The 26,257-nt window shown below is 42.2% G+C and overlaps 1 protein-coding gene across 3 annotated transcripts in view; it reads left to right on the top strand.

Annotated features, from left to right (window-relative positions):
• triob (trio Rho guanine nucleotide exchange factor b) overlaps positions 1-26,257 on the top strand; it is a 110,441-nt gene that overhangs the window by 21,328 nt on the left and 62,856 nt on the right. For all 3 annotated transcript variants that reach the window (XM_062399206.1, XM_062399205.1, XM_062399207.1), the window contains exons 3-5: positions 20,685-20,759; positions 22,455-22,569; positions 25,194-25,386. In XM_062399206.1, coding sequence (XP_062255190.1) covers positions 20,685-20,759; positions 22,455-22,569; positions 25,194-25,386 — 383 coding nt within the window. The remainder of the gene's footprint in view (positions 1-20,684; positions 20,760-22,454; positions 22,570-25,193; positions 25,387-26,257) is intronic.

Here is a 26,257-nt window from a genome sequence, read left to right as displayed (position 1 = left end):
GATGGTCCCCGCCTCTCGCCCACTGCCAGCGGGGATGGTCACAGCTTCTCCTGCGACTCTTACACAATAAGTGGTGTAGTTAATGGATGGTTGGTCATCTCAAACTGTCTTTTGTTGAACCTCAGCCATTGAGGCCATGAGTGACATTTGCAGGATGATGATGGGCGAATGCTTAAGCAGTGTTTAGCAGTAGCGCAAGTGGAGATGAGTCAGACATGAAGCCAGTATTAACTAATAGACATGCACTGAAGTTTGTCCGGAGATCGTCTGTAGTTTCTCTGGAGAAGGTGTGTGGGTGAACGCAAATGTCCGACTGAGAGCCCCCAGAGTTTCTTGGGTCGTACTTTTTCCGCCTGGCCCCTCTTGTAAAGTCAGCAGAAAGTATGCAGAATCGAACACGCGATAGACGCAATAAGATCTCCATAGTCAATCCTAGGTCCTGCCTAGTATTAACTACACATGAATCCTGTGGAGAATTAGTTGCCTGTGGAGAATTAGTTGCCGTTTTGAACAAGTCTTGAGCACAGAATCTCCTGCTGCTTTGTGCTCGTGGGAAAAGAAAACTCGGGAGAAAGTTCAGACCCAAATTTCCAGAGATCCTCCACAGGGCACGTCTGAAAACAGCTTTATAGGTTCAAGTACCGATGAATTTTTAGGTCCTATTATATAAAATGACTCAAATGATACTTAGTTAGATTACATTTTTTTAAAAGATGCTTTAAATGCAGAGTTGCAGCAAATGAAGTGACCAATAACAACTGAGTCAAACAAGTCTAAATATTACATATCTCACATGTTATATATATGAATAATGAGTTTTGTAGTTGATATAATTTGTCCTCATGTAATCTTGTGGCCATTAATGCCTATTGAGTGGTTATAACAACTTTTTTTTGTGTTACTGAATTGTTAGAGATTTCTTTCTTCTTTTGGCCTATTTGTTTCCCCTCTAATAGAGCCAGAGTTTATTGGGGCGTTTATTATTCAAAGTGCTTTTTCTTTTTAATGAGAAAAGTTAAATGTCAAACATTCTCTGTAAAGAATCAAGCTTCCCACCGTTTGTTTCCCTACGTCTTTCTTTAGGAATACATCATTACCTTCACATCTAAACCTTATTAGTAGTATTAGAGTATTATAGTATTAGGCTTATAGTTTATCAGGTGTTAATTTGAGTGTTGGAGTTGACATGCTCAATCCACTTATGTGGATTGGTCACATGTATATTTAATACTGTATTTTTTTAAAGATATGAAAGGAAAAAGGAGAATAAGCAGTTTCAGATAGAAAATGTAATTAATAGATCCAGCTGGTTCTGTGTTACCTTGAGGAGCAAATTTAAGGATAAGAATTCTTCATTAAAATGTTTTTAATCGACTAGACGTATTGCTATATATATTGTTGACTTGTGTACCTACATTATCCAAACTATTCTCAACAGTTTTCAAACCAAGAGAAACCCTGGTTCTGTGACTATTCATTTTTGTCGCCTTTTAATTGTATCATCAGCGTTTTAACCATGACTTTGGCCGTCCCTGCTTAAACTTCTGGGGTAAACGACGGAGGTAAAACACACTGCTAGCCAAACAGCTGGTCGGCTTTCTTTCCTTCCTCTGCTTGATCAGTTATTCATCACCAATTATTGCGAAATGTGAATGCAATTTTAATACATCCCCTCAGCCGTGAAGGTCAATTTTCATTGGCAACGGTGTTGAAGACAGCAACTCCCATGATCCCACACAGCTTCACCATGTCATCAAACTAGGCCTTTTGTTTTTATTTTGATAGAAAGACCCCTGATGGCCAAAATCACACATTGTACGTTTAATCCTTCATCCGTCAGGTTAAGAAGGTCATGCCTGTATATCACATAAAATTAGAACCAGATGCTTTCCATGCAGCCAAGTAGCAGAAATCCCAGCATGAAGGTAATTTGATCCTTCATGTCACTGCACTGTTTTTGTTTTTTTACAACATACAAACTGTTTGTTATTGTGTAACTCGGTCTCAAGGATGATGACATGAGAAAAGAATCCCTTCTTCTTGTCTCTTCCTCCAAATGATATCCTGAACGATCTCTCGTGTGCATGGACATTGAGAGATGAGGCTCTTGGCCTAGGAAAAAAAGTGTGGTGACCCATAAGCATATAATATTTAAGCAGCCTGCCAATATGGATTCATCCGCTGCTGGATGATGGGAGAATGAGGGTCAGGGATGTTGGGAGGCTTCCTTCATTTTAATTCCAGTTGCTTTCCTCTCAGGTCTACAGATGATGTTTAATGTTGTTGGAAGGATTTAATTCTCGGAGCAGATACACTGGTCAGATAAACAACTCCAATGTTTTTTTTTCTGCATGACTTTTCCTCTCAAGTGTTTAACATGTCTGTTGATAATAAGCAGTCAGCATCTTTGACTAGATTTTCTGAACGAGATGCTATAATTTCGGAATGATAAACAATGTTTATGTGGTTTTATGGTACAACTCCATAATTTCATGTTCACTTCAAATCCTGCATTTATGTTGTGTCCTTCTTCATTTACTCTGACCTAGTATCATCTATAGCTTCCACCAAGTCTTACCTTTAAATATATATATACCAAGATTGTTCATATTAACCCTGTAGTTGCGGAGAGAGAGATACACTCTATTTCCGAGCAGGATCATATTTTAAGAGGTTAAACTTGTTTGTGCTGAACTGAATCTATCACACTCCAAAAGGATCCTCCAAAAAAAGCTGCTGATGACGTCGTAGATGCTATGTCTCTCTACAGATTATGGTTTTATCTGCCCGTGTACGACTGCCTCACTGATCAGAGAGTGCAGTGACCCCTACTGTGCGAGACAAAGAGTGCAGGGAGGGACTGAGTCATTATCAACCCTCTCTCTCTCTCTCTCTCTCTCTCTCTCTCTCTCTCTCTCTCTCTCTCTCTCTCTCTCTCTCTCTCTCCTCAGAATATCATCATTCGTGCTGTATGTGATTTTACATTGAATACTTCTGGCTTTCTTTCTTTCTATGGGAAAATCCTGCAGATGAAAGCAGAAAGCACACAGCTTGACTGTGCATGGTATATATCTATATGCAGTCAGGGTGGAGCCCTGATTCAGATGTGGTCGTGTGTTGTTTGCCCCAGAGCTGACTGAGGCCTCAGCGTCATAAAAAAGACCTTCAATTAAATGGCTTGAGGAGAGCATCCTAAATTGGGACCAGACACAAACCAGTCAGAAGTGGTGTTTGTTTCTCTCTTTCTCATCATGCGTGTCTTTTCTTCTAATTTTTCTCTCCTTTATCCATCACTCTCAGCCCTCACTAACCCCGCCCCCTCATCTCTTACAGGATGGTTAGAGACACTCGGGAGCCCAAACAAAATATGAAAATGACTAGATGGGATTAGATTTGGAGCTTCTCCACAGTCTAAATTTGTGTGAAATATATCCTTCTGTAGAAACACTGTTGTAAATCCACTGGCAAGCTATAAACACACTCCCACTTACTTCTTATTTATTATTTCAGTTTCTGCAAAGTATAATTTAGTGCACATGCAAATGAGTGTTTGACATTCGAGAATTTCTCTAGAGCTAGTGAACTGTTGCTGTCGATGTCTAAAGCAAGGGGGCAAACATATGGCCTTTCTGGCCCCTCTTAGTGACCCTCTGGGTGTTTGTGCACACATGCATGTGGGCAACCATGCATATTAAGTCAGATATTCCATCAGACTTTTCCATGGCTCCCTGTTTACTTACGCCCGTGGTATTCTGAGCTGTAATAACAGTGGATGGCCTACAGGATCAACTAGCTGCCTCCTGGCTTAAAGACGTGGAGCCACAGCCTGTAGTTTCCCTTTCCGCTGGGAGTATGTACTCAACAGGACTTCGGCCATTGTTGAGGACAAGTCTAGCGAAAATCTATTCACAGAGGAATTGAGAGGCGGGGAGAAGGCAAGCAGAGAGGAGGGATGGGGAGAGGGATTGGAAACGACTGGAGACAAGACATTTTAATGGTATGAGGGATTTGAGGTGCAAGTAAATGGAAGTTGAGGAAAGAAGAGAGCAGGTGAGATGATAGAGGGAAGACGGTAAGAGAAGAGGATGACCGGAGAGTTGAAAGTGATGCAGATGTGCATAAGCAGCTCATAAACAATCCACACAGACTGTCTGGACACATATCAACCACACACACACACAAACACACTGACTAACTCACTGAAACACACACTCACTCATGCACACTGTCCCAGTAAAATAGTTGGACTCAGTTCTAACAGTTTGGTCTGTTTCGCTGGATTTGTTGAGACGGGAAACCACAGGGTGTGATTCCCCTACTTATCATTCAACAACCTTGCAGAGGCATTCCTCACAGATACTGTTTATTTAAAAAAAAAAAGAAAAAAAGAAGGAAATGTCCAGATAGATGTGCTCTTGCACTTTATTTGTTTATTTTTGGCTTTGCTTTTTCATTCCCACACCGCCAGACACGGGAAAGAAAAGAAGCCAAGTCACTGCTGTATTGTTTTCAGTGTCCCTTGTATTTATTTATTGGACCACAGATGTGTTTCGCAGAGGCTTTATTTCTATGAAAGGACAAAGCATGTCCAAGGAGCACAGATCCCAGCCTCATTAAAACACAGCACTTGTATAAACGACAATCAACGTGTTCGATTTGAGTTTTGTTTGTCTGAGTAAATAATCCTATAATCTCTGCTGAAGCTGCTGTCAGCTGAGGTCACGGTTTGTCTGACCCCAGCGTTTTGCTGTGTAATGGCTGAAGTTTTTTATATTTCTCACATGGTCACACACTTGTCGGAGATCGTCCTGTTGTTACGCTCGGTGTTGGGTGGGGTGCACTCGATTTGTCCCTCAGCTTCATCTGTTTATATTATGTTATGGTGAGCTGAGGCTGTCTCTATATCTCTTTATCTGTGTGTTTCCAAATGTTGCAGAGATTCTTCCACTAATTGAAGAATCTGTGATATTTGGGTGAAATAACTTGTTAATCTGTGCATTTTTTACCTCAGCATATCCCTCCACACCAGCCACTGCATATTATTTTCCTCCTTGAATACGATATCTCAGGTATACTTCAGGGGAATCCTTTCACATGGTCACTTAGACTCAAGGATGAACTGATTCGATTTTGGTTGTCAAAGGTCAAAGGTCAAGGTCTTGTTGGCCTCACAGAACCATGCTTTTGGTATCTTGATCATATTTTTCAAATTTTGACCATTGGTCACATGGACTCAATAATGAACTGATTTGATTTCAGTGGTGAGAGTTCATGGTGACCTCATGAAATGTATATAGACTGGATCTGCACTGGTTTGCAGTTGATTTTTTTTTTATGTTGTTTTTATTTATTTATTTCCTATTTTTAGCATTTTCGGTGTGCTAATTCAACAGTACCCAAAAAGACTGTTGGTTGACAAAAATCTTTCCTCTCTCTCTCTCTCTCTCTCTCTCTCTCTCTCTCTCTCTCTCTCTCTCTCTCTCTCTCTCTCTCTCTCCCTCTCTCTCTGACATCCGGTCCCATCTGCTTTGGGCGAACGACCGCCTGAACCGCCTGAAGCAAAGCCCACATTGTGTTGTCTTAAGCACATTTTCTTTCTTGCTTTCTACCTCTGCTGCCTCTCTCCTTCCCTGTCCTCTTTTCTCCTGAGGCCGTTGTTAACACAGTGGACCTCAGAGGCACACCCCCCCTTCCTCCTCCCTCTCCTCCGCACCCCGCCTGTCAGGTGTTATTTGGTCCGCAGTGGTTTATTGGCTTGGTTTTGTTGTGCGGCCGGGACAATCGGGGGCACGGTTTGGCCAGAGGAAGCCAGTGAATGGCGTTCCCTGAGCCGTACAAAGCGTCCTCCTCTCCACTTCATTGATGTGTTGATGCGACTCAGCCGGCTGCCCAGTGAGTTTGCACTGTACACACTGTTGTGGCCTTACAAGCAGACAGAAGCGCTTGGATGATCGATGCTGAAAAGGGCTTTTATTCCTTTTTTGTAGTGTCTACCCCTCTCACACTTACTACTTCTCTTGCTGTCTTTCTCCTCTTATTCTCCCTCACTATCTCTGCTACAGTCACAATGCAACAGGCAACAGTGAGGCAGTGTATGGATGTCACAGAGAGGCCTCTCTGAGAACCACAGCAAGCTCCTGTGATTTAGTCAAAGAATATCACTGTCCTATTGATGTATTCTCTTTTTTTAGAGCTATCTTTCCCTCTAAAATGCATCATTTCTGTCCGGTCCCATACCCTATCTTTTTTACCAAGTTTCATGGTAATCTATTTGGTAGTTTTGGCATAATCCTGCTCACTAACAGATAGACTAAAAAGGCAGAAGACAGAAGGTAGAAGGGAATATGTGACAACATGCTTGGGCAACAGGTTGGATAAAAGAGTCAGATAATTGTTTCATTACCAAAATGTTTGAGCTGATTTCAAGCACTTCAACCCACCGATTATTGATATTTCCAACTTTGAACTTGTAATTTTTCTCATATTCACTGGACTAGTGCAGTGCCCATTCCAAACCAGTGTTGAATGGGCTGCAGGGGACTCATTCCGCAGAACCCTGAAGCTGCACCACCGCTGCTGCAGAACGAGCTGTTCACCTGTTTACTCAAAGTTGGGCAAAGCTCCACTCAGCACACGGAACCCTGAGGAGGAGAGTTTCTCGTCCCTGCCATTGTTGGGTATGCTACTGTTGTTGTGATTGAAGCCACTTACATAAATGAGTCCCACCCATCGCTGATACAGGACATTGGTTGACAGTTTATTTAGAGTTTATTAATATTGAACCTATCACTATTCGAAATGCACCATACTTGACACTGCACCTCCCATGACCACCAAGACTACACATGCCTAATGTTATGTGGATATGATGAACGGATATATGATCCCTAGACAGACAGATATCTCAAATTAGTAGATAGATGATGTGCTGTTTTAAACATCACCAAGCACTGATTGAGGAGGGTGCCCAAACTTTTCATATTGCACAAAAACTGTTTAAGTTCATGGAATTGAAGCTAATAGAGCAATTAAAGAGGGGCTCGTGTTAAAGCTCTCTGCTGCAGGGGATGTTTGTGACTGTGTAGTTTGCCTCAGGCCCAGTCTTTTCCCTGTACATCTGGAGGTTACTATAACGCAGGTGTTATGATAAATACACAACTAGACGTTTTAAAGCTGCGATGACCTGACCTACTATACGCGGTCTCTCATCTCTATCCTTGTTGCAGCTGAGTCAATCCCCCCCCCCCCCCCAGTCTGTCTCTGAGAGGTGACAATCCCTCTCAGTTATTTTTTCCAGCAGGATCAGTTAGACATTTGACCTGGCTCACACACACACAGCACAGCAGGACGGACCTCACTTCTCAGCTTGCAGAGAAGAGAGGAGGCGCTCAACTCTCACCTCTCACGCACTGTGTCAACGAAACTCAGTCAGCAACTGTGCGCTTGGTGCACGGCTGATTTAATTCAATTGCCCAAAAAGTAAAGAGAACTTTTTTTTTTTAACACCCGCAGTCTCAGAGTGCTCAAGAGTTACAACCGACGGGATCATTGCTCTTTTTTGGGCTCTCCTTTGGATGGTTATCTGTGACACTGAACATGGCCGCTCTGACCATGTTGTTCCGTTTCCACTACCTTCTCAGGGACAGGAAAGGTCGGCTGACTGCGGGACCGTGTCAGACAGCCCACAGAGTTGGTAGGTGCTCCAAGAAAGAAAGTGCCTCAGAGGGAATAGTGTGTGAAATGGGAAGACAAATGTAAACATTTTTATTTTAAATGTGTGTGTCAAGATTTCTTAAAATTCCTAAGAAATTATGCTTTTACTTTTTCTCTTCAGACACAAGCTTCATTTCTCTCTGGGAATAAACACTGAATAAGCTCTTTGTTTTGTTTCCTCGGCTGAAAAGATTGTTGGCTCCCAATCAGCCAACTGTTTTATGAAAGTGGCTGTGCATGAGTATCATAATCACATTTAACCAAGCTGATAAAAGGACATGGAGACACTGAAATGATTTGGTCCCAATGAATTCATGCACAGACAAAGATGTTGTTTGAGTGTTTTTCAGCTTTACTGACGTCAAGATTACGTAAGGTTTCAAATATTAAAAGCTTTAAACGTGATTATAAGTGAATAAACACATTAGTGTGTATCGGCTTGATCTATCGATAGACATTTATTTATTATGGAAGCCTATTTCTGACAATAAAAGAAGAAACAATACTTTAATCAATTCTATAAGCACGTCTTAATTGTTAGATATTTAGTCATGATTATGAGATATTAAATCACAAAACCATAAGAAATTAAGGCACAAAATGATAAGATATTAAGTTATTATTTTTCGATATTAACGCATTAATTTATAGATATAAGTCCCTTATTTTGAGATATAAGACATTGTCAGAAACTAACTCCTTATCTTGAGATAGTCGGTCTATATGTTGGGTTAGTAAGTTATACATTTGAGTTGGTGAATCATTATTTGAGAAATTTCTCATTGTTATATAACTTGATTTTCTGTAACAAAGTTGCAGAGATGGTCATCAATAGCTTTGGATCCAGACAGATTTTCTTAATAATTCTGAAAGTATCGAACCAGATGATTAATAATTCAACCCTTGCTGAAGTTAATGTAACAGAACTTTTATATATATATCAAAATAATAAACTGAATTAATTTAATTATAAGCATCATTTTCATTGTGCTCTTGACAAATACACTTGAAAAAATGACATGGAGATCATTATTTACATTTACGGGATCCTCATGTGCTCCGTCGCAGACCCTCACCAACAGAGTCAAACTGTTATTCAGAGAGAAGATTACAACCAATCATTATTAAAGCCTGTTTCACCCACAAATCCATCAGCGACAACTGTTTGGCAGGCTTAACAGTTTTTTTCTCCCTGTGAGTAGCTAGCCGGGCACCCAGGGAGGGGAGAAACTGTTTAATGCAGAGCAGCACATGTTACTAAATCTTGTTTTGGGGAGGGGTTAGTGACACGCAGGGGGACATGGCAAAGAAAAGCCAGTTGGTGAAGGCAAAAAAGAGGAGCTGCCAGTGCCTTTGGCTTTCCGCAGCTCACTGGGTGGCAGGGCGTTGGCTGGTGCTGTGTATGGTGCGGTTGTTGTCCAGTTCTCGCCATAGTAGAATTGGTTAGAAAGCTATGTAAGGTGGCAGCCGCTGTATAGTGTCAGCTAAGATCTGGACGGATTGGTGCTGGTTTTGGTTTAGGATGGCAGTGCTGGATAACCACAGCTGGCAGTACGCCCAGGCTGGAAAAACCCTGATCAGACTCTCAGGTAGAGTATTGCCTCAGAAATATCATCTGTTGATTTGTTTGTTTTTCATTTCTGATGGTAAAAGTCACCTGAAATGAATAACATCTTTGCCAGAAGGATCCTATTGCAGTTCAAAAGTATATATTCATATTGTTATCGAGAGGCTCATTAGTGTTTCGCCTGTACCAATATTGTTTTAGCCATAATATATGTTACCCAATTTGATGATTTCCTCTAATCATTGCTTTTGCATACTTATTTAAGATAGGCCCTTGAATAGATAAATCATATAAGAAGTTATAAATTAATGTATGAATGAAATGTATTGGTGTCTTCATCATCTTGTGCTGTATTTTGTTTAAAATGACTGGAAGTCATTCAAAAACTTTCTAATGCGAATTAGAACAAATCTGGCTTTGTAAACTGAAGAATTTGGGAGTATATATATTGGGTATATATTTACATCAAATATTAAATTTATTTTAGATCATTTATAGTATTTAAAAATGTTGGGTCCTTTTATATTTCAGCAATGGACTTTATGCAACAGGGAGTCATGGCTGTTGTTGTGCATTTATAGGAGCCACATCAGTTTGTTAAAGCCACATCTGCATGGAATATTGATTTATTCCTTTTATTCTTTAAGGAAATTGTGACTTTGATTCTTGATCTTTTCAGCAGTTCATCATTGGCCCCTGTCGGGACAATAGACTCAGCGCTGCAGTTAACAATTGCAATGTGTCTGTGGCCTCTATCTGAAAGGGGCGACAGAAGAATGAAGGACTGGATAACTGAAAAATAGATGGTGCCTTGGCCTCTGCATATGCTCACATTGTTTCCTGGTAATAAAGGACTTAGGAGAACACATAAGTTCTGTTAGTAAAACGCCTGGTGTCCAGTGCAGCTGCATTAACACAGCTGCTCCCAGGCTGCAGTTTGTCAGGACAAAAAACAGGAACACCTCACAACACAGAGCAAACCAATACAAAGGTCTTGCAGTGACTAGAGTCATGCTTTTGTGGAGCATTACAATTTCATTATTGTTTTAGGTTGAGGTTTTAGTTTGTTTTTGTAATGATGTTAAACTAAATCTTGTCAGGTTTGGTTGTAGCTGGTGTTTCTGAGACTGAGCTGTGATTTCTACACGTCAGTCAGTTTGTGCCTGAAATGAAAGTATCTTTCAGGGCTCTGTAAAAGCTATCACACTCTGCTGATTTATGTGTGTGGGTATTATGCCTGAGAATAAAGGGGGCGTTTCTGGGAAGGGAAGGGGACACAAAAGGCCACCGCATGATGTGTGCACACTGCTGTCTCTTTGCAGTTCGCCGACACACCCCTCGTGCTGTAGCTGCCCCGTTTCAGTCGACTATATAGGTCACTCTGCTCAGCCTGTGCTGTGCTGCATAGACACAAAACTGTTTTAACTACAATAGGGTATTAATAGAAGAAACAGTTACTTGAGGGATGCATTACAGCTCACGGTTCCTGAATGTTAAGAGGATACTAAATAAAGAGGCTTCTACATCAGAGCCAGATGCTGAAACAGGTCGACAGGGACACAGGAGCACACAGAGGGAAATCTTTAAGGCAATTAAAGACCATATATTTCAAAAACTGAAATAAGAGATAAAATGCCTTCTCTTCTTTGCAGACGCTTTATAATTGAGGTAATGTATCATACATCATTAATAACCATCATTATATATGTAAATCTGTTATATATTTGTGGTGTCAAATATCATAAAACATCTCAAGCTATTTTTTAGACATTACCTCCAGAATATTTTGGGTAGGGAAGAAGAACTTTCCTTGGATTAAGCAGGAGGCAGCACATGATTTATGCATTCTGCTGCAGAAATCACATGTTGTTGTTTACCGCACATGGACACGGCTCTTATCACAAAAAGCTTTCAAATCTTGTTGTCTGTCTTAGTTGACATCTTCATCTTCATTCTCATTTGGGCTTGCTTGGATATTCTCCGGGGCAACTGTCGCATATATTTGATTTTTCAGACTTACAGCACCTCTGGATTTCATATCCAGAGTTCAGTGCCTCTGTCTTCTGTGTCGGTGAGTGCTGAAATGAGCCAAACAGACGGTTGAACTTTTGGTTTTTGAGAAAAAAAAACAAAATTAAGCTACTGGTCTCTAAAGTTACCTTCCTTGGGAAGGATGTTCAATGATATGTTAGATTGTTGTCATCCAACAATGGTTGGACGGTGTGTCCAGCTGGTATGTGCTGGAGGCGTAGCTGAGGCACATAATATATCAAAAAAAAAAATGTTCTCTATACAGACTGTGTGCAATTCTCTGTGGACTGTTTTGAAACTTACACACTGTTTGAAATAGTCTCCATTTCTGCAATAGGGGACATTTCAGTTACTCAGAAATCTGATTGACAAGTTATAATATCTTGTTGAGATAATTAAAAACAAAGTCGCTTGTATGAAGTGAATTGCTGTAGCATAAAACTAAGTATCTATTGCTTTGATGTGAAATATCTCATCTCACTTTTGCATTGTACCAACAAACCCCCGCTTTGGCGTCTTGATCAGACAGGTAGATGATACTGCAGTGATCACTCTCAATACAAACAGAAGGGCTCTTCTTCAACGCCTCAACCTCAGTCTCCACCACTCAGTGTCTGCAGGGGCAATGAATGCATATGTGTGAGGAGATGACTGCTCTGAGGCGATGAGGAGAAGTGGTGCTATTTGTCATGAGGAGAGCTCTGCAGGATGAGATCACAACGAGGCGAGCTGAGGGAGGATTTATAACGCCCCCTGGTACAGCTGCATTTAAAGTACCCCAAGAACCTGGGATAAAAGTTGAGGTCACAGGGTCTAAGCCATTACTTGTGGTGATGACTGTGCTCTCAATCGGTTTTGTCATTCGGGACAAGTGGACCTTTTGTCCTCATAGAGTAAAGCACTATAAAATGTATTTTATGGTTTGATCATTGGGAAAAGTTCACTGTCAGGCTTGTAAGAGGCAAAGCAGTAGTTGACTATGCTTTTATCATATTGTAACAGACGCTGCTGCTCGGAGCAACAAATACCTGTCGTCACCGGACCCATCAAACTTTATTTAAGACTTTCTGACTCCGAACATGTAAAAACACAGTAGATGTCCTATTTCGATGTTCCCCAGAGGAACCTTGTTCCCCAGGAAGACAAGTGTCTCACAAGGACTTGTGATCACGTTTTCTCATCCATGTTACAGTGAGGGACACAAAAGAGGCAGCATTAAGATTAAGGGCTACAGCCAGCGACACAGAGGGTTGCCAATAGTGAGGCTTGGAGGACACTAAGTATTTTAGAAGTCAATAGAATCAACAGGGGAAGGGGAGAAGGGAGAGAGAGAGCGAGAGAGACAGGAGGGCTGCAACGTCACATGGGAAAAGTGGAGACGTGGGAATGAAACACAGAGATGATGTTGTTATTCAGGCTCAGTGAGGTGTGAAAGCCGCAGGGAAAAAAACAGCTGTAGCACCATAATAACAACACATACGGATTTGTCAAGTTGATTTTTTGGTCGTCTTCAGAAGTAATGGTGTTGGTCTGTGTTTACCTCATTATTACCTCTGCTAAGGAGGTTATGTTTTCGTTCCTGTTTGTTTGTCAGCAGGATTACACATAACTATTGAAAGATCCCATTTTTTTCGAGCTATACTGACCGCTAATCTAGTTACCTTAACCAAGGAGGCTGTTTTTTCACTATGCTGTTTGTCTGTTAGTTAACTTGAATTACGCAACAACTATATGACTAATGACAACAAGACTGGGTGAAAGGATGGGGAGTAAATGGACTGATAACGGAATTTATTTTCACTTTTCACAGATATCATTCATCCATAGCAGCTGGGGTGCACGTGCACCCATGCTGTAACAGATTCATAGCGACAGGACTATAGACTTAAGAGTGAAAGACTCGTTCTCTCGTGACAGAGATAACTGCATGCCACTTAAGAGTATGTGTACACAACTGCAGCTGAAACTATACGATATCTGGCTGTCTGTGTGGATGGTAACACCTTACGGACGGTATGGTGAGCACACTATACTGTACTGTGCAGCGCAATACAGTGCAGCAACGGAGCAAATCCCCAAGTTATAGAATTCTAAAGTCATTATAAGAAGTGTGATAAACTGTGGGATGGCGGGCCGCCACAGTTTACATAATTATGTGAAACACTGCTTTGACACATTTAGATTGGGTAATAGCCTTGGCGGAGGTTTGTTCCCATAACACCCTTCTAATTCTAATTCTATTGCTTTTACCGCATGCATATTTCAGCTTCATTAGTGTGATTTTAAGACTGTGTGTGTCTGTGTGTGTTTTGTGTAGCACTGCAGAATTGTACATAGAAATACAGCACAGTAGTTCACTATAATACACTGAAACTGCTCAGATTGTGCCCTTCAGTGCTCTCACACACAGCTCAGTGGAACTGCCTTCACGTGCACTGGCCTGCATAAGACTGCTGAACATTGTTTAACTCCACACTGCCCCTCAGCTGCTCACTGTACTTAATGAGAATGGTGCGGACATGATTTACAGAGCTCCCTGTTCTCTGCTCTGCTTTGAATGCTGAGTTGTTCTTTCAGAAAGCTCTTAATCTGCAGGATAAATGAAGGTGAGGATATATTTGTTTCAGTGTCATCCAGAGTGTCATCCTGTGTTACACTCCATTATGAATTCTTTATATACGCATCACATTGTGGTCAAGGGTTGTGTTGAGGTTGTTTGTTTCGAGGACAATACCGGTTGTAATGTACCAAAGCATTTCAACTAAAACACTTTCATTGTGCTTTTCGAGTGAAAGTTGCATGTGGATGTGTTTGAGCAGAGGTGCTTGTCTAGTGCTGAATTGATTAAGGATTAGTCGATTTTATCTGAAATGTATTTTATAATCGATCGATCCTTCAAGTCCAACCAAAAAATCCCAAACGTTTTCCTTATTTCAGCTTCTCAAATGTGATAATTTTCTGCTTCTCTTGGTTTTACATCATCATGAATTGTATATTTCTGGGCATGGGACTGTTAAAAAGTATTTCCAGTTGATGCAATGCCTGTATATTACTCCATAGGTTCCTCAAGTTGTTGGAAGAAGCATATACAAATACTCAGCCTTCCGTGGTAGAGGATGGCTTTTTTCATGCTAGGGCACCAGACAACCATCACAAGCGCCGTGCCAGAGCCGAACCAGAGAGATTGTTTTTAGTTTCCTGCCCTTCTCCATTTGTCATGACTTATTCATACCCTCTTTTGCTGTGCTTTGGGGTTATACTCAGGTCGACTGGTTGTGGTAGGAGCAGAGTGTTATTTTTACTGTAAGCCACACTGTAACAACAATATGAGAAACCTGATGAAAGTTGAGCTCACCACAGTCCCCAGGCCCCCTGCCAGCTCCGGCTGAAGGTCACTGAAGTAGAGGCGGCTGGAAGTGGCTTCATATACAGTACGGGGCAGAGGGATTCTCCGTCTGTACGTGTAACACAAAGGCAAGTAAATACACTAAAGGGATTTACGGTTGAAAAGTGGGAGGCGACGCAGAGCGAGAGAGAGAAACGCAGCAGCTCTTACTGCGTTTGTCTGATTATCACCCTGTTGCACCAAGGCAACACGCGCTTGCTGTTATTCTTGTCAAGGTTGTCACACGGGGGACGTGACAAACAACCTGCCTGCGACGACCTGTCGTGTAGACTGGGTTAAACACTCATAAGTCCCACCGCAACACAGAGGGCAGTGGCAGCCTGATACCCATACACACCAGGGGGTTATGCAGTAATAGTAAATATATTCGATGTGTGTTCGCTGTTTCAACATGAACAGGAAGTTCTTGAAACTTCAAAGAACATGCCCTTTGGGTATATGGCACTGCCGGGGCAATCTGGTCCATGGCTAGAGAGTTTATGTATTTTTTTTGTTGCGCTTTCTGCCTGGGTTCTGTTTGGGTTTTAGCGCAAAAGGCTAAATCTCTCCCTCAAAGGTGGCACTTTTCTTAGAGCCCCGCAAAGGGTGTCTGTCACCCCGCTGCACAATAGCAGGTCACACACAAACAAACACACACCTTCCTCCTCCAGCAGAGTATTGACTAATCAAGTCCGCTCCCACACCTCCATTGTTTTAGAGCTCCCCACATTCTGAGCTGGTCCCAGTGAGGCCAGGCTGAGCCAAACCAGGCTGAACAGTGACAAACACCTCCCACTTCTCCCTTTTCACACAAACTTACAGCGATGTTCACATGCTGGGCTCTGACCCAGATCCAAACTCTGAAGGAGCCATCTGAAATCAATCTCTGTCACGTGTCCTGTAAATCTTCACGTATCGGAGACTCTAAAGTCTACAGGGGCTAACTTTCATCCGGCCACGATTACAAGTTAATGATGAGGACAGATTTGCTGCATTTGCAAGGTGCACATCACAGGTATAAAATTTATTTCACGCTGACAACTTGCTCTGGATCTCACCGCAGTTATCCTGACCGGCAGCCGAAAAATGTGCATTATCAGGTTTGCTGAGCGACAGCAAGGGGAATTGTCCCGTAGTATTTCTGCAGTATTATGTATACAGGCCCCGTCTGTTCTGCTGTGCTACACATACAGCCCGGCTTGTAATTGCTCCGGGTTTGAGGTTACGAGGTTATGAGCCAGAGGATTGGCATCATGCAGTGTGCCAGGCTGTGCAGATGCACCATGTACAGTCTCGCCTGTGGTCTAAAAAGATTGGAAACAAAGGGATCTGGTGCTGGGTACTGAAGCCGTCTGTTCTGACGAGCTGTGGAAAACGAGTTATGCATTTGTGTTCATTTTTGGGGTTACAAGTTGGGATTTATGCATGTTAGCAATAGAATTTGCTGCTTAAATTCCTGCACAATTTTGGTCAAGGGCGGAAACTAGCACATTCATTCTCTATTTCAGTTCATCAAAATGCTCGAGAAACAATTCCGAATCCTAGTCTGGATGCTAAAAGGTATAGGATATTAGTTCATACAAGGCACAGGCACAGAGTGTTCTGTAGTAGTGTGTTCAGTTCAGCACGTGAGTGTTTCCTGCCTGGAGTTAGAGGAGGGGGATAAAGGAAATGGATTGTGTCCTGTTGTACTGCCTCTACAGGACCACAGGATGTAGGGCACGATCCTGGTGGAGTTCGAGCCGAGAAGAAGGCTTGAGCGGAGTGAATCTGTGTCAGCTTGCTCTCGCTCTGACTCTGGCTATCGCTCTTGCTCTCGCTCTCGTCTCTGTTTGTTTTCTATATTCATGCAGAGCAGCGGGAGTTGAACACGGTGTTCTCGCTGCTCGAGCTGCGACAGAAATGTTTTCCTGGTGACTTTGGAATCGAGCTTCACAAAAAACATTGTAGAAATGATTTAAAACCAAGCATGAAACCGTTCTGTCCCATGTATTGGCTTAGACTCGGGGAGATAAATGTAAGCTTCAATTTTGTGTTTTCCGCCTCTGAATTCTGCTGTTGTGTGTTTTACTAGAATATCAGTGCCAAAGCAAAATGGATAACTGACTCTTAGGCCAAATAAAATCCATCGCTAATTTAAAATTGTTTAAATGTATCTCTACTTTGCAGGTAATGATACTAGATGAATGAGACCCTGGTGGAAAAACTATGCATCCATTTGTCTCCAAGTCCTCTTTTTCCTGTTTCTCTTGGAGAGACAAGAGGAGGAAAATACATTTCCCTTAAGGGTTCTTCTTATTCCACTGTTTTGGACACTGAGCTGTTATCGCATATGTAGTAAATGGGGGAAAGAGCTACTGTGAGAGGCACAAATCATTTGACTAAACCACCAGCCGCCCGCTTGCAATGCAAAGTGCCACCAGGACAAATAGCTGCAGCTCTTACATGTTAAGTTCCAAAGCACAAGCATTATCGTTTATGATGCATTATGAGTTGTCAAGCACAGGAATACTCCTCATGACAGACCATCATTGTCCCTTTGGATGTGTGCCATGTCTCCATTACTAAACATGCAGAGAGACTGTGTGTGTGTGTGTGTGTGTGTGTGTGTGTGTGTGTGTGTGTGTGTGTGTGTGTGTGTGTGTGTGTGTGTGTGTGTGTGTGTGTGTGTGTGTGTGTGTGTGTGTGTGTGTGTGTGTGTGTGTGTGTGTGTGTGTGTGTGTGTGTGTGTGTGTGTGTGTGTGTGTGTGTGTGTGTGTGTGTGTGTGTGTCAGTTAGTAAATCTAACTGATCCACGACCTGTCATGTGGTGCAGCTGATCTTGTCAGCCTGCAGTCATCACCTTGTATTTCCTGTTACTATGCAGATATGCAAATGCAAATATTACTTTATAATATTTCTTCATTTACTGCATTGGAAGTTAACATTTACATATTTTTACATCGCTACAAAGTTATATATAGTATATATAAGTAAACTGCTATTTAATATAGTTGGGTGAAATTATACCCTTTTATATATATTTAGCAAATACCCTTTTTATACCTATTTATTCTTTATGCCATCCCTGTCTACATAATTATAAGTGTCTATATGTGCATGTGCGTATGTCTATTTTCAATGTATCTCCTTAAAAAATAGTAAAAAAATACTATTATTATTCACAAAGACAGTCGCCCGATGCTGAAATCCTATAAATCTGCATTTTCCAAAAGTATGTTTCTCTATGAATAATTCATCCGTCTGTATGGAGTGGTGTATATTATGTACATATTCTCTGTATTCAAATTTGATTTATTCTGTTTTATATTTTCAAATCTTCTCTTGTCTAACTCATTCTGACTATCCGCTGCTGCAACAAGTGAATCTGCCAGAAGTGGGGGTTTTGAATCTTATCATATTTCATTGCATCGTATCGTATCTCAACTTTTTTTATCTTTTTATATTTTACCTTATGTAACTTCATCTCATATGACGTCTTATCTATCTCATTTAACAACATAACGTGATGAGAGGAAAAGCTTAATGTGAAAAACTTTATTAGTTGGTCGAACGTTTCGCTGACTGCCGGCAAATTGATTGCTCTCCGTACGAGTGTGTTAGGAACAAGCTGCCTGTGATTGAAAAGCTTTATTTCATGCTCGGCAGATTTGTAAATGAGGGGTTGTGTGCAGTGGAGGGAGGAGATTGTCGTGTGTGCGCCTGTGTGGTCTGGTGTGTTTTGTAGCGAGAGGTGCTGATGGGATTTCATGATTCACAGTGTGTAGGTTAATACTTTGGCTCTCTAGGATATCATACGGGTTATTGCTGCACTTGAACATGACTATAATTTGGAAAGGCTCCGCGGTGGTGTGTGCGCACTCGGAGCGTTGGTGCTTTTTTTACTGTGTTGACATCACCCGTTAGTAATGAGCCATCATACTGTGGAAGCAACTTACTCCTCGCCAGAAGCAGTTTATATTTTGCAGCTCTCTAATTTATTTATACAACCATAGAACCATTTATGTTGTTTTTTTCTTCCACCCCCATTCTGATCTTCAAAATCCAGCATACCAGCGCTAGGATCTGCAGCTTGTATGAGAGTTGTATCTGTTTCTGGCCTGGGTGGCAGGCTGCAGTCTCTGCTGGGCTGCAGTGGTTTAGCAGAGGTCAGTTTGGGCTTCGAGCCAGCGCCAGTATCTTACATAAACCCCACCACAGTGAGGAATGTGTCTGGGCACACTTCACAGGAAACACACACGAGTGCTAACACCTAAAGTGCGAGAGGAGGATAGTTTCCTTTATGCGTTGGTGTTTGCTGCACATACTCAAACGCTCTTCTGCTGAAGCACACGTCACTATTCTTGACCTTTTTCCAGCTGATGTCATGCTCAGTCTTCCCTACCAGGCTCTCTGTGGGTGACATCCAAGGTTATTGGGTGAGAAATGGTTGCAGCAGGTCATAAAGGGACGGTCAGCAGCAGAGAGGGGCGATCATAAAAACCGGCGAGTGATAATTGCGAGGGACTGCTCTACTCTCCTCGCCCTCGCCAGCCATGGGGAGAGAGAGGGGAGAGAGAGAGAGAATGAAACCATTATAGCGGCCTCAGTACCATCTTGTCTCGGCTGCTCGGGACATTATCCCGCGAGTCGGGTTGTGTCCAGTCAGGCCACTTCCCACAGCAGGCTAATGTGCTGTCATCCAAGCTCCTCTAACTCCCTCAGACCGCCGTTGAAATCGATATTACAGGAGCCGTTAAAACCTGTTGGAGTTATTTAGCTGGCTCTGTGTCTTACTGCAGTCTGAGTTCTCCTCTTGAGTCACTACCAGCCAAACTCTGCCCCCTCTCCGTCCCTCGGCAGCTGTGGCTCAGGAGGTAGAAGGGGTCGACCACTAACCAGGAGGTCAGCGGTTTGATCCCTGACACCTGAAGTCAACATTTCAGCCTGCAAATACCGAACCGCAAATTTTACCCCCTGACAGCAATATCACACACCGTGCTGTATGAAGTTGTGTGTATGGGTCACTTAAAGTGGAAATGGCTTTGAGTGGTCAATAAGGTCCACTGTCCATTTATCATTTGATTTTTACCATTTTGTCTTCCCTCCATCCATCTGACTTCCTTTCTGTATTGTCTTCACTTTGTGTTCTGCCACGTCTGTTTTTTCTTTTTCTCAATATCTTTACTTTGTCACCTATTTGCAACCTACGAGAGGTCTCATGATGCTCATGGGGAAAGTTTCCTTATGAAACAACTTTTCGGCATGTGGTATGAAACATTTTACGAATTCTAAAGCAAACGCTCACCTCTGAGTAATCACTGTCCTCTGTTGTGGCATAAGATGCATTGAGACTCATATTTGAGGGCGATTCGCCGCTCAGCAGTCTAGCCACAATCCAGTCATTTCCATTCTCTGCCACAGTGATTAAATGTTTATATTAAAACTGTCGGAGCAGCACAGAGCTTGTGTTTTTCCTCTTCACTATTCATCCCCCCTTCTCTTCATCAATGAAACATCCAATCACCAATAGGATCGACTCTATAGAATTTATAATGCCATTATCACGTGTTTCTCTGTGTGTGTGTGTGTGGGGGGGGGGGGGGGGGGGGCTGTGTGCATGTGTGCTAGAGGGATATCTGATGACATCATCTGCTAACTGCATCTGCAGAGAGGCGGACTCTCACCGGTTCACTTGCAGCCTCTCATATATCCAGTGGTCAAAGCTGTGGTCGTTATGGCTAATGTGTTTTTTTTACCAACTGCTGCTATATAAAAAAAATATTTTTTTTAAATATTCTGAATTGTAAGAGACTTGTTGTCAAAGCTCTTTGACACTTATATTTTGATTGAAACACACAGTTTATAAAACATTTATTACAAGACAGGTATTACATTTACTGTGATTTCTCCGCTGTTCAACTGACTTGTTTCTGTTTGTCTTTGTCTGAGGATTCATGTTGAAAACCTCCTGCCTGGCTGACTCTTCGGTTTTTCTCTGTTTTTCAGGGTTTCATCGTAATGAGGATATGAAGGCCATTGATGTGCTTCCCATCCTCAAGGAGAAGGTCGCCTTTCTCTCAGGTCAGATATAAACAATGACTCCATATTTCTGTCATTTCAGTCAGCTCAGTGCTGAATAGTCAGAGACTTAATATAAAGATGAACGAGGAATCTCTACTTCCTCCCACTATATGAAGCTCAAATATCCCAAATATTCTGCCGTCTTGCACATTCGCAGCTAGAGTCTGTGAAGTAGTGATCGGGAGATGGAGCCGAGGTAGCACCTCCTCCAGTACACATGCTGGACCAACCCAGAGTCAGTCTTAGCTGTCAATCATGACATTTCCCTGCATTTTCATTGCACTAAATAACTAATAATTAAAACCAAACTTAGCACCTTAAACGACAGAAACCATCTTTGAGAAACATTTATTACTTACTAGTTTGAAAATCGCAACTGGCGATAATATAACTTATTAGTGTCCCACCCGCTAACATGGAGGAGCTATACTGCAGTCAGCCACCAGGTGGAGATTGAAACAAGTTTTTTGTGTCCCACTATTAGTACTATTCCTACAATTATAAATGTATCTTCTAAAAAATGCTACGTAAATCAAAATAATATCACATCTGAAGTTACTTCAATCGTTCATACATGCACAACAGCACAGTTACGAGTTGTTGCTCAAATTCATGATAGTTTTTAAAGCTGAAAACTGTCACTACATTTCAACTTTGGTACCGTTTTGTTGAATGCTACAATTTCCCTCATCATAATTGCTACTTGTCGGGTTATTTATGTGCACTCGCTTATTTCTCTGCTCTGACCCGACCTTTACCTCATTACTGTTAACTGCACGGGCCTTGCCCTGATTGTAAGCCAGTCTGAGGAGGAGAAGTGTTTTTTTCTCTCTCTGGTCATTAATAGTCAGTGTTATTTGCTGCTGCAGTCTGACTGAAAGGCTTTTACCAGCCTTGTCATTATGAGAGTAATTTGACCCCTGACTCTTCAATTTGACTAGGCGCAGTCATAACTAACTGCCGACATATTCACAGATGGTACCCATACAAATTGGCTTATGTCATCACAGGGCACTGCAGCACTCACTGCCCCTTTTTAACTCAGTATACTCTAGGTTGTGTATTCCTGTTTATTCTGTTAATTTATTCTGCTTGGTGTATGAGCTGAAAGTTCAAAGTGGATTTCTAAAAATCCACGTGTAACTTTACTTCGTGGCTGCTCAGGCCTTTAACTCCATGAATGTGCGGAAAGTGCGGAAAAATCGCATGCTACAATTGACAAGGGTTGTCTATGGTGTTCATTTAAGATACAAATTAGCCAACTATCAGCGAGTGCTCAGAAAAGTTTCTGTGAGCAAGTATTCATGCACCGTGTAGACAAATGTAGATCCGTTAGCACATTGCTAAGACGAACACAAACGCATCCTTCCCTATGGACTCGCAACTGCCCAACACAATCTGACCGTCGCTGGCTCGTCAAGCTGAATTTTGAGACTCTGGAGGTTGCTGGTCGATTGGTCACTTTGAACACTCCACCACACAGACTCTCTCTGAACTTCCAGCCGTCTTCATTTTATTTAACAACTTCAATTTGGTGGATCATTGCTCTTGACGTGCTATGCCTTCCTTCTTGCTGATGCTGTTCTTCGCCCTTCAGAGTAGAAACACTCCCTCGTGATTATGGTTTCGCGCTCGGACACGATAGTTGTTTCAGTAGATGTTATGTAATGATTTTTTTCTGAATTCACCCCAAAGGCGGCAGAGACAGACGTGGAGGTCCCGTTCTCACCTTTCCAGCACGGAGCAACCATGACAGAATACGACCTGAAGATCTGCGCAGGCTCATAGCCTACCTGGCTACTATTCCCAGGTAGGACACAAAAACACACATGCATGGTGGAGGATTCAACTGTGTGGATATTATCACACACACACACACATACACACACACACATACACACACACACACACACACACACACAATCTTACACACATAGGTTGACTTGTAGACCTGCTCTTGATCTGGGGGTTAATTTGAAACAGAGTCCCTTGGCCTTGTATGCTGAGCCTCTCACACACATCTCATCACCGTCTTTGTGTCATATTTCCCCACCTTGCTTGGATTTAAAACACGGAGGCATAACCTGAGGCTACAGGGAGCCGGGATGGTTTTATTTAGAATTCTCTGTGAAGGTTCAACCCCCCCATCCCCTTTTCATTTCCTCCTCGTTCTCTCAAGAAAAAAGATAACACCCCTCTATGCAGGCTGCCAGTCAAAGCGCTCCATCTCGCTGCTATTGATAATGTCTGGTTGGATTCAGCTCCCATCTATCAATCTACCATGGAGATCCACACTTCAGTCTTAAAATCGGTTCTTTTCCTTCCCGTTTGATTGTTTGTTGTTTGGGCCACAGACTCCTCCAGGAGGTACGCACTGCTCTATATGTAGCCACAGATTGTTTTTGCAGAGTTGTACTCTTCTGTGCAGGCTGAGGTGTAGAAGCAACTTTCATTCCCAGTTAACACTTCGCTCCAGGCTTTGGAGTCAGTTGTTATATTGGTTTGGGCTGGAGGGAAAGCTGCAGTCTTATATCCCAGTGCTTCTGATCTCCCCTGTGCAACACTTCATAGGGCTTTGCAGGTGTTGTGCTTTAATAGTGCAGTTTGTCTTGAGGTGAGAAGTGGTGCAGGTCAGTTGCTGTACTTTATGTCTCTGTACATTTCAGTCAGGAAAGACAGTATAACTCAAATATTAAAAACTCCCCAAAAATGGTTCTTCAAGAAGGATTATGTTCTTTGGTCATTCTCAAAGTGTATCTTGGTCACCCATTATCCACAGTATTAAAACAATGGGTTCTCTATTTGTTGTTAGACACTAATTGAATAACTGAATGTGTTCACAAAGGCTTTCAACCACTAGTTTTCATGATTTCTGTCAAAGGCACTTTATAAATGAAGTAATTCTATTATTATTATTATTGATGGCCGCAAAATAATACAACAAATCCCTTCCTTACTTGAACAATCAGGCACAAACACCAAAAGAGACAGACGCTTTTTACATCCACTTCACATATTCAAGATCGAATCACCAGTCATTACTGTCCTACACTATCTTTTGTGTGAACAGATACAGTCGTCACTCAGTTTTGTGTTATTGTATTGTCATTGTTCAATAAATTAAATGTGTTGAAATAGGACTGGGTGATAAAACGGTAACACTAATTATTGCAAATAACAATGTAACCAAATGTCCAATACCTAACTATATAGTGCTTGTGCATTTCGCCAACACAATGAGGTGGTTTAACATTATCGAACTAATTCTCTGCATTTAAAGAAGAGTTTAAAACTTTAAAACCAAAACCTTCAGTCAGGGACAGAAATCTGTCTTTCAACTTGAGAGAATAAATCTGACTATATATCTGATAAAAAAATATGTTTGGCCATGTCAGCCAGCTGTATGTTAGAAATGTACTCTTTGGCCATCTGCCAAGTGCTTTTGGTTTTAGTAGAATGTATTAAAACCATATTCCAAAATGTCGTTTTTCATATTCTTCTCAAGCTGTAAGACGAGTAGTTTGCTGTGAACCAGACACACTGGATGTGGCTCGTGTGAAATCACTCCCAGGCCTCCCAGAGTCTGAGCTCTTTAGTAACTCCGTGAAGAGGTACGAGAAGAGAGGGTACAAGACCTGCTGGAGGTCACCAGCCAGTGTGAGGCTGAGAGGGAACACAGTGTCTCCAACTCAGGAGGAGGTCGGCCTCCTTCTCCTCAGCTTGCTCTCTCCCTTGTCCAAATGTTTCTCCCTTTCTCCTTTTTGTGTCACATCCCTCCTCCCTCCCCTCTCTCTCTCTCTCTCTCTCTCCCTCTCTCTCTTCCCCGCTCTGTTTTTCTATACGCGTTTGGCTGCTGATGTGTTTTCAGAGAGTGAGGTCAGAGTGAGTTAGAGCAGCGGGACCTGCGTCTGTTTCTGTGTCCTCGCTCAGACACGTTGAGATTAAAGCCTTTAACACTGAGAAACAACCTTTTATGGACTTTTACAGCAGCGGGTCTCCTGGTAAGCAGCAGTGGAAATTTCAACGCTTGAACGTTTTATTTTTTTCCCCTCCTTCCCTCATGCTCTTGACATTTACACACGATTTCTTACACCTTCTTTTTTCATTCTGCATCTTCAAAGTTAGAACAGGCGCTTTAGAAAATGTCTTATTTTACTTTTTACTGTGAGTCTTCTTTGCTGTGTAGATTTATAGTGTGTGTTTTCCTGTTGCATGCAGGCAGTGATGGTGATGATGTAACTCGATGGATTGACATTGTTTCCTTTTGCTCATTCAGCGTCAAATCGATCACATGACGGAGTTTGTCCCGTCAGTCGTTACAGTTTAAACTCTCAAGGTTTCTCCTCAGCATTCATTCAAAAGTAAAGTATCCAGCCTGCGGGGTTGATTGGCTCCCTCTCCTGAAACCTGACCTCTTTATTTGTCTTTCTGCAGCGAGGAGGTGGCCCGACATGGCTTCACGGTTATCGTGGACATGCGTGGTTCTAAGTGGGACAGCATCAAGCCCCTGCTGAAGATCCTGCAGGAGTCTTTCCCTTCTTGCATCCACGTCGCCCTCATCATCAAGCCCGACAACTTCTGGCAGAAGCAGAGGACCAACTTTGGCAGCTCCAAGTTTGAATTTGAGGTACGTGATGTTGTGCATATTTGTAATACATTTCATTTCAACATTTTTACTCTGGGTTTTGTTGTCATTGTTACACAAACCATTATCCTCACTTCCATGTTTTCTACACTATTTGGAGATAGTGTGAGTGCTCACTGCGTCAGTGTGTTGTAATATTAACATTTCTTCAAAGCTATTACAGTTAGTTAGTTTAACATCACCACAAGTCTAGATTTATGAGGTCTAATAGGACTGCTTGGTGACAGTGGCACTATTCTGTCCCGTGTGGGCATGTGGTGCTGGTATATTTAGGCCTGACCCAGTTACTATGGAAACAGGATATATGGGACATGGTGGAAGTATTTCATCTTGGAGAGTTGGGTTTGGACAAGACACTCTTCTTTAGACGTGTACTGCATGTGTGTGCTTATTACCACAAGTTCACTGGTTTGAGTCTCTTTGACATCACCTACTCATCAGTCCCATCAGATTAAATCCAGCTCCAAATCGGACTCTTTATTTTGCACTGTCACTATTGTTATTTCGAACCTGACGACAGATGGTTTGTCACACAAGCCGCCTGAGAGGGCTTTGTGGGACACTGTTTGGAGATGAGCAGAAGATATTGGAAAAAGTTTTGGCAGGTGATTGGATGAACCATCTGTCTGTCCCGGTCCGTCCTGGGGGCTGGAGGCAATCGGGGCAAATGAAAAATTACACTCCAGCTCCAGCACAGATTATCTCCTAGTTCTCACACAAATAGTTCCTCCCTCACATGAAACTGATTGGTCTGAGCGACTGTCAATCATCCAGGGGCAAACGTCTTGAAGCCGGTCCAGATGGATTCCCGCTTGTGAGGAATCCAGTTGAGTCTCGAGGTTGTTTCGGGTCC

The sequence above is a fragment of the Platichthys flesus genome, chromosome 11 (genome assembly GCF_949316205.1).
Source record: "Platichthys flesus chromosome 11, fPlaFle2.1, whole genome shotgun sequence".
Lineage (NCBI taxonomy): Eukaryota > Metazoa > Chordata > Actinopteri > Pleuronectiformes > Pleuronectidae > Platichthys > Platichthys flesus.
Note: the sequence above shows the minus strand (reverse complement) of the source record. Positions and strands in the feature narration are given on the sequence as shown.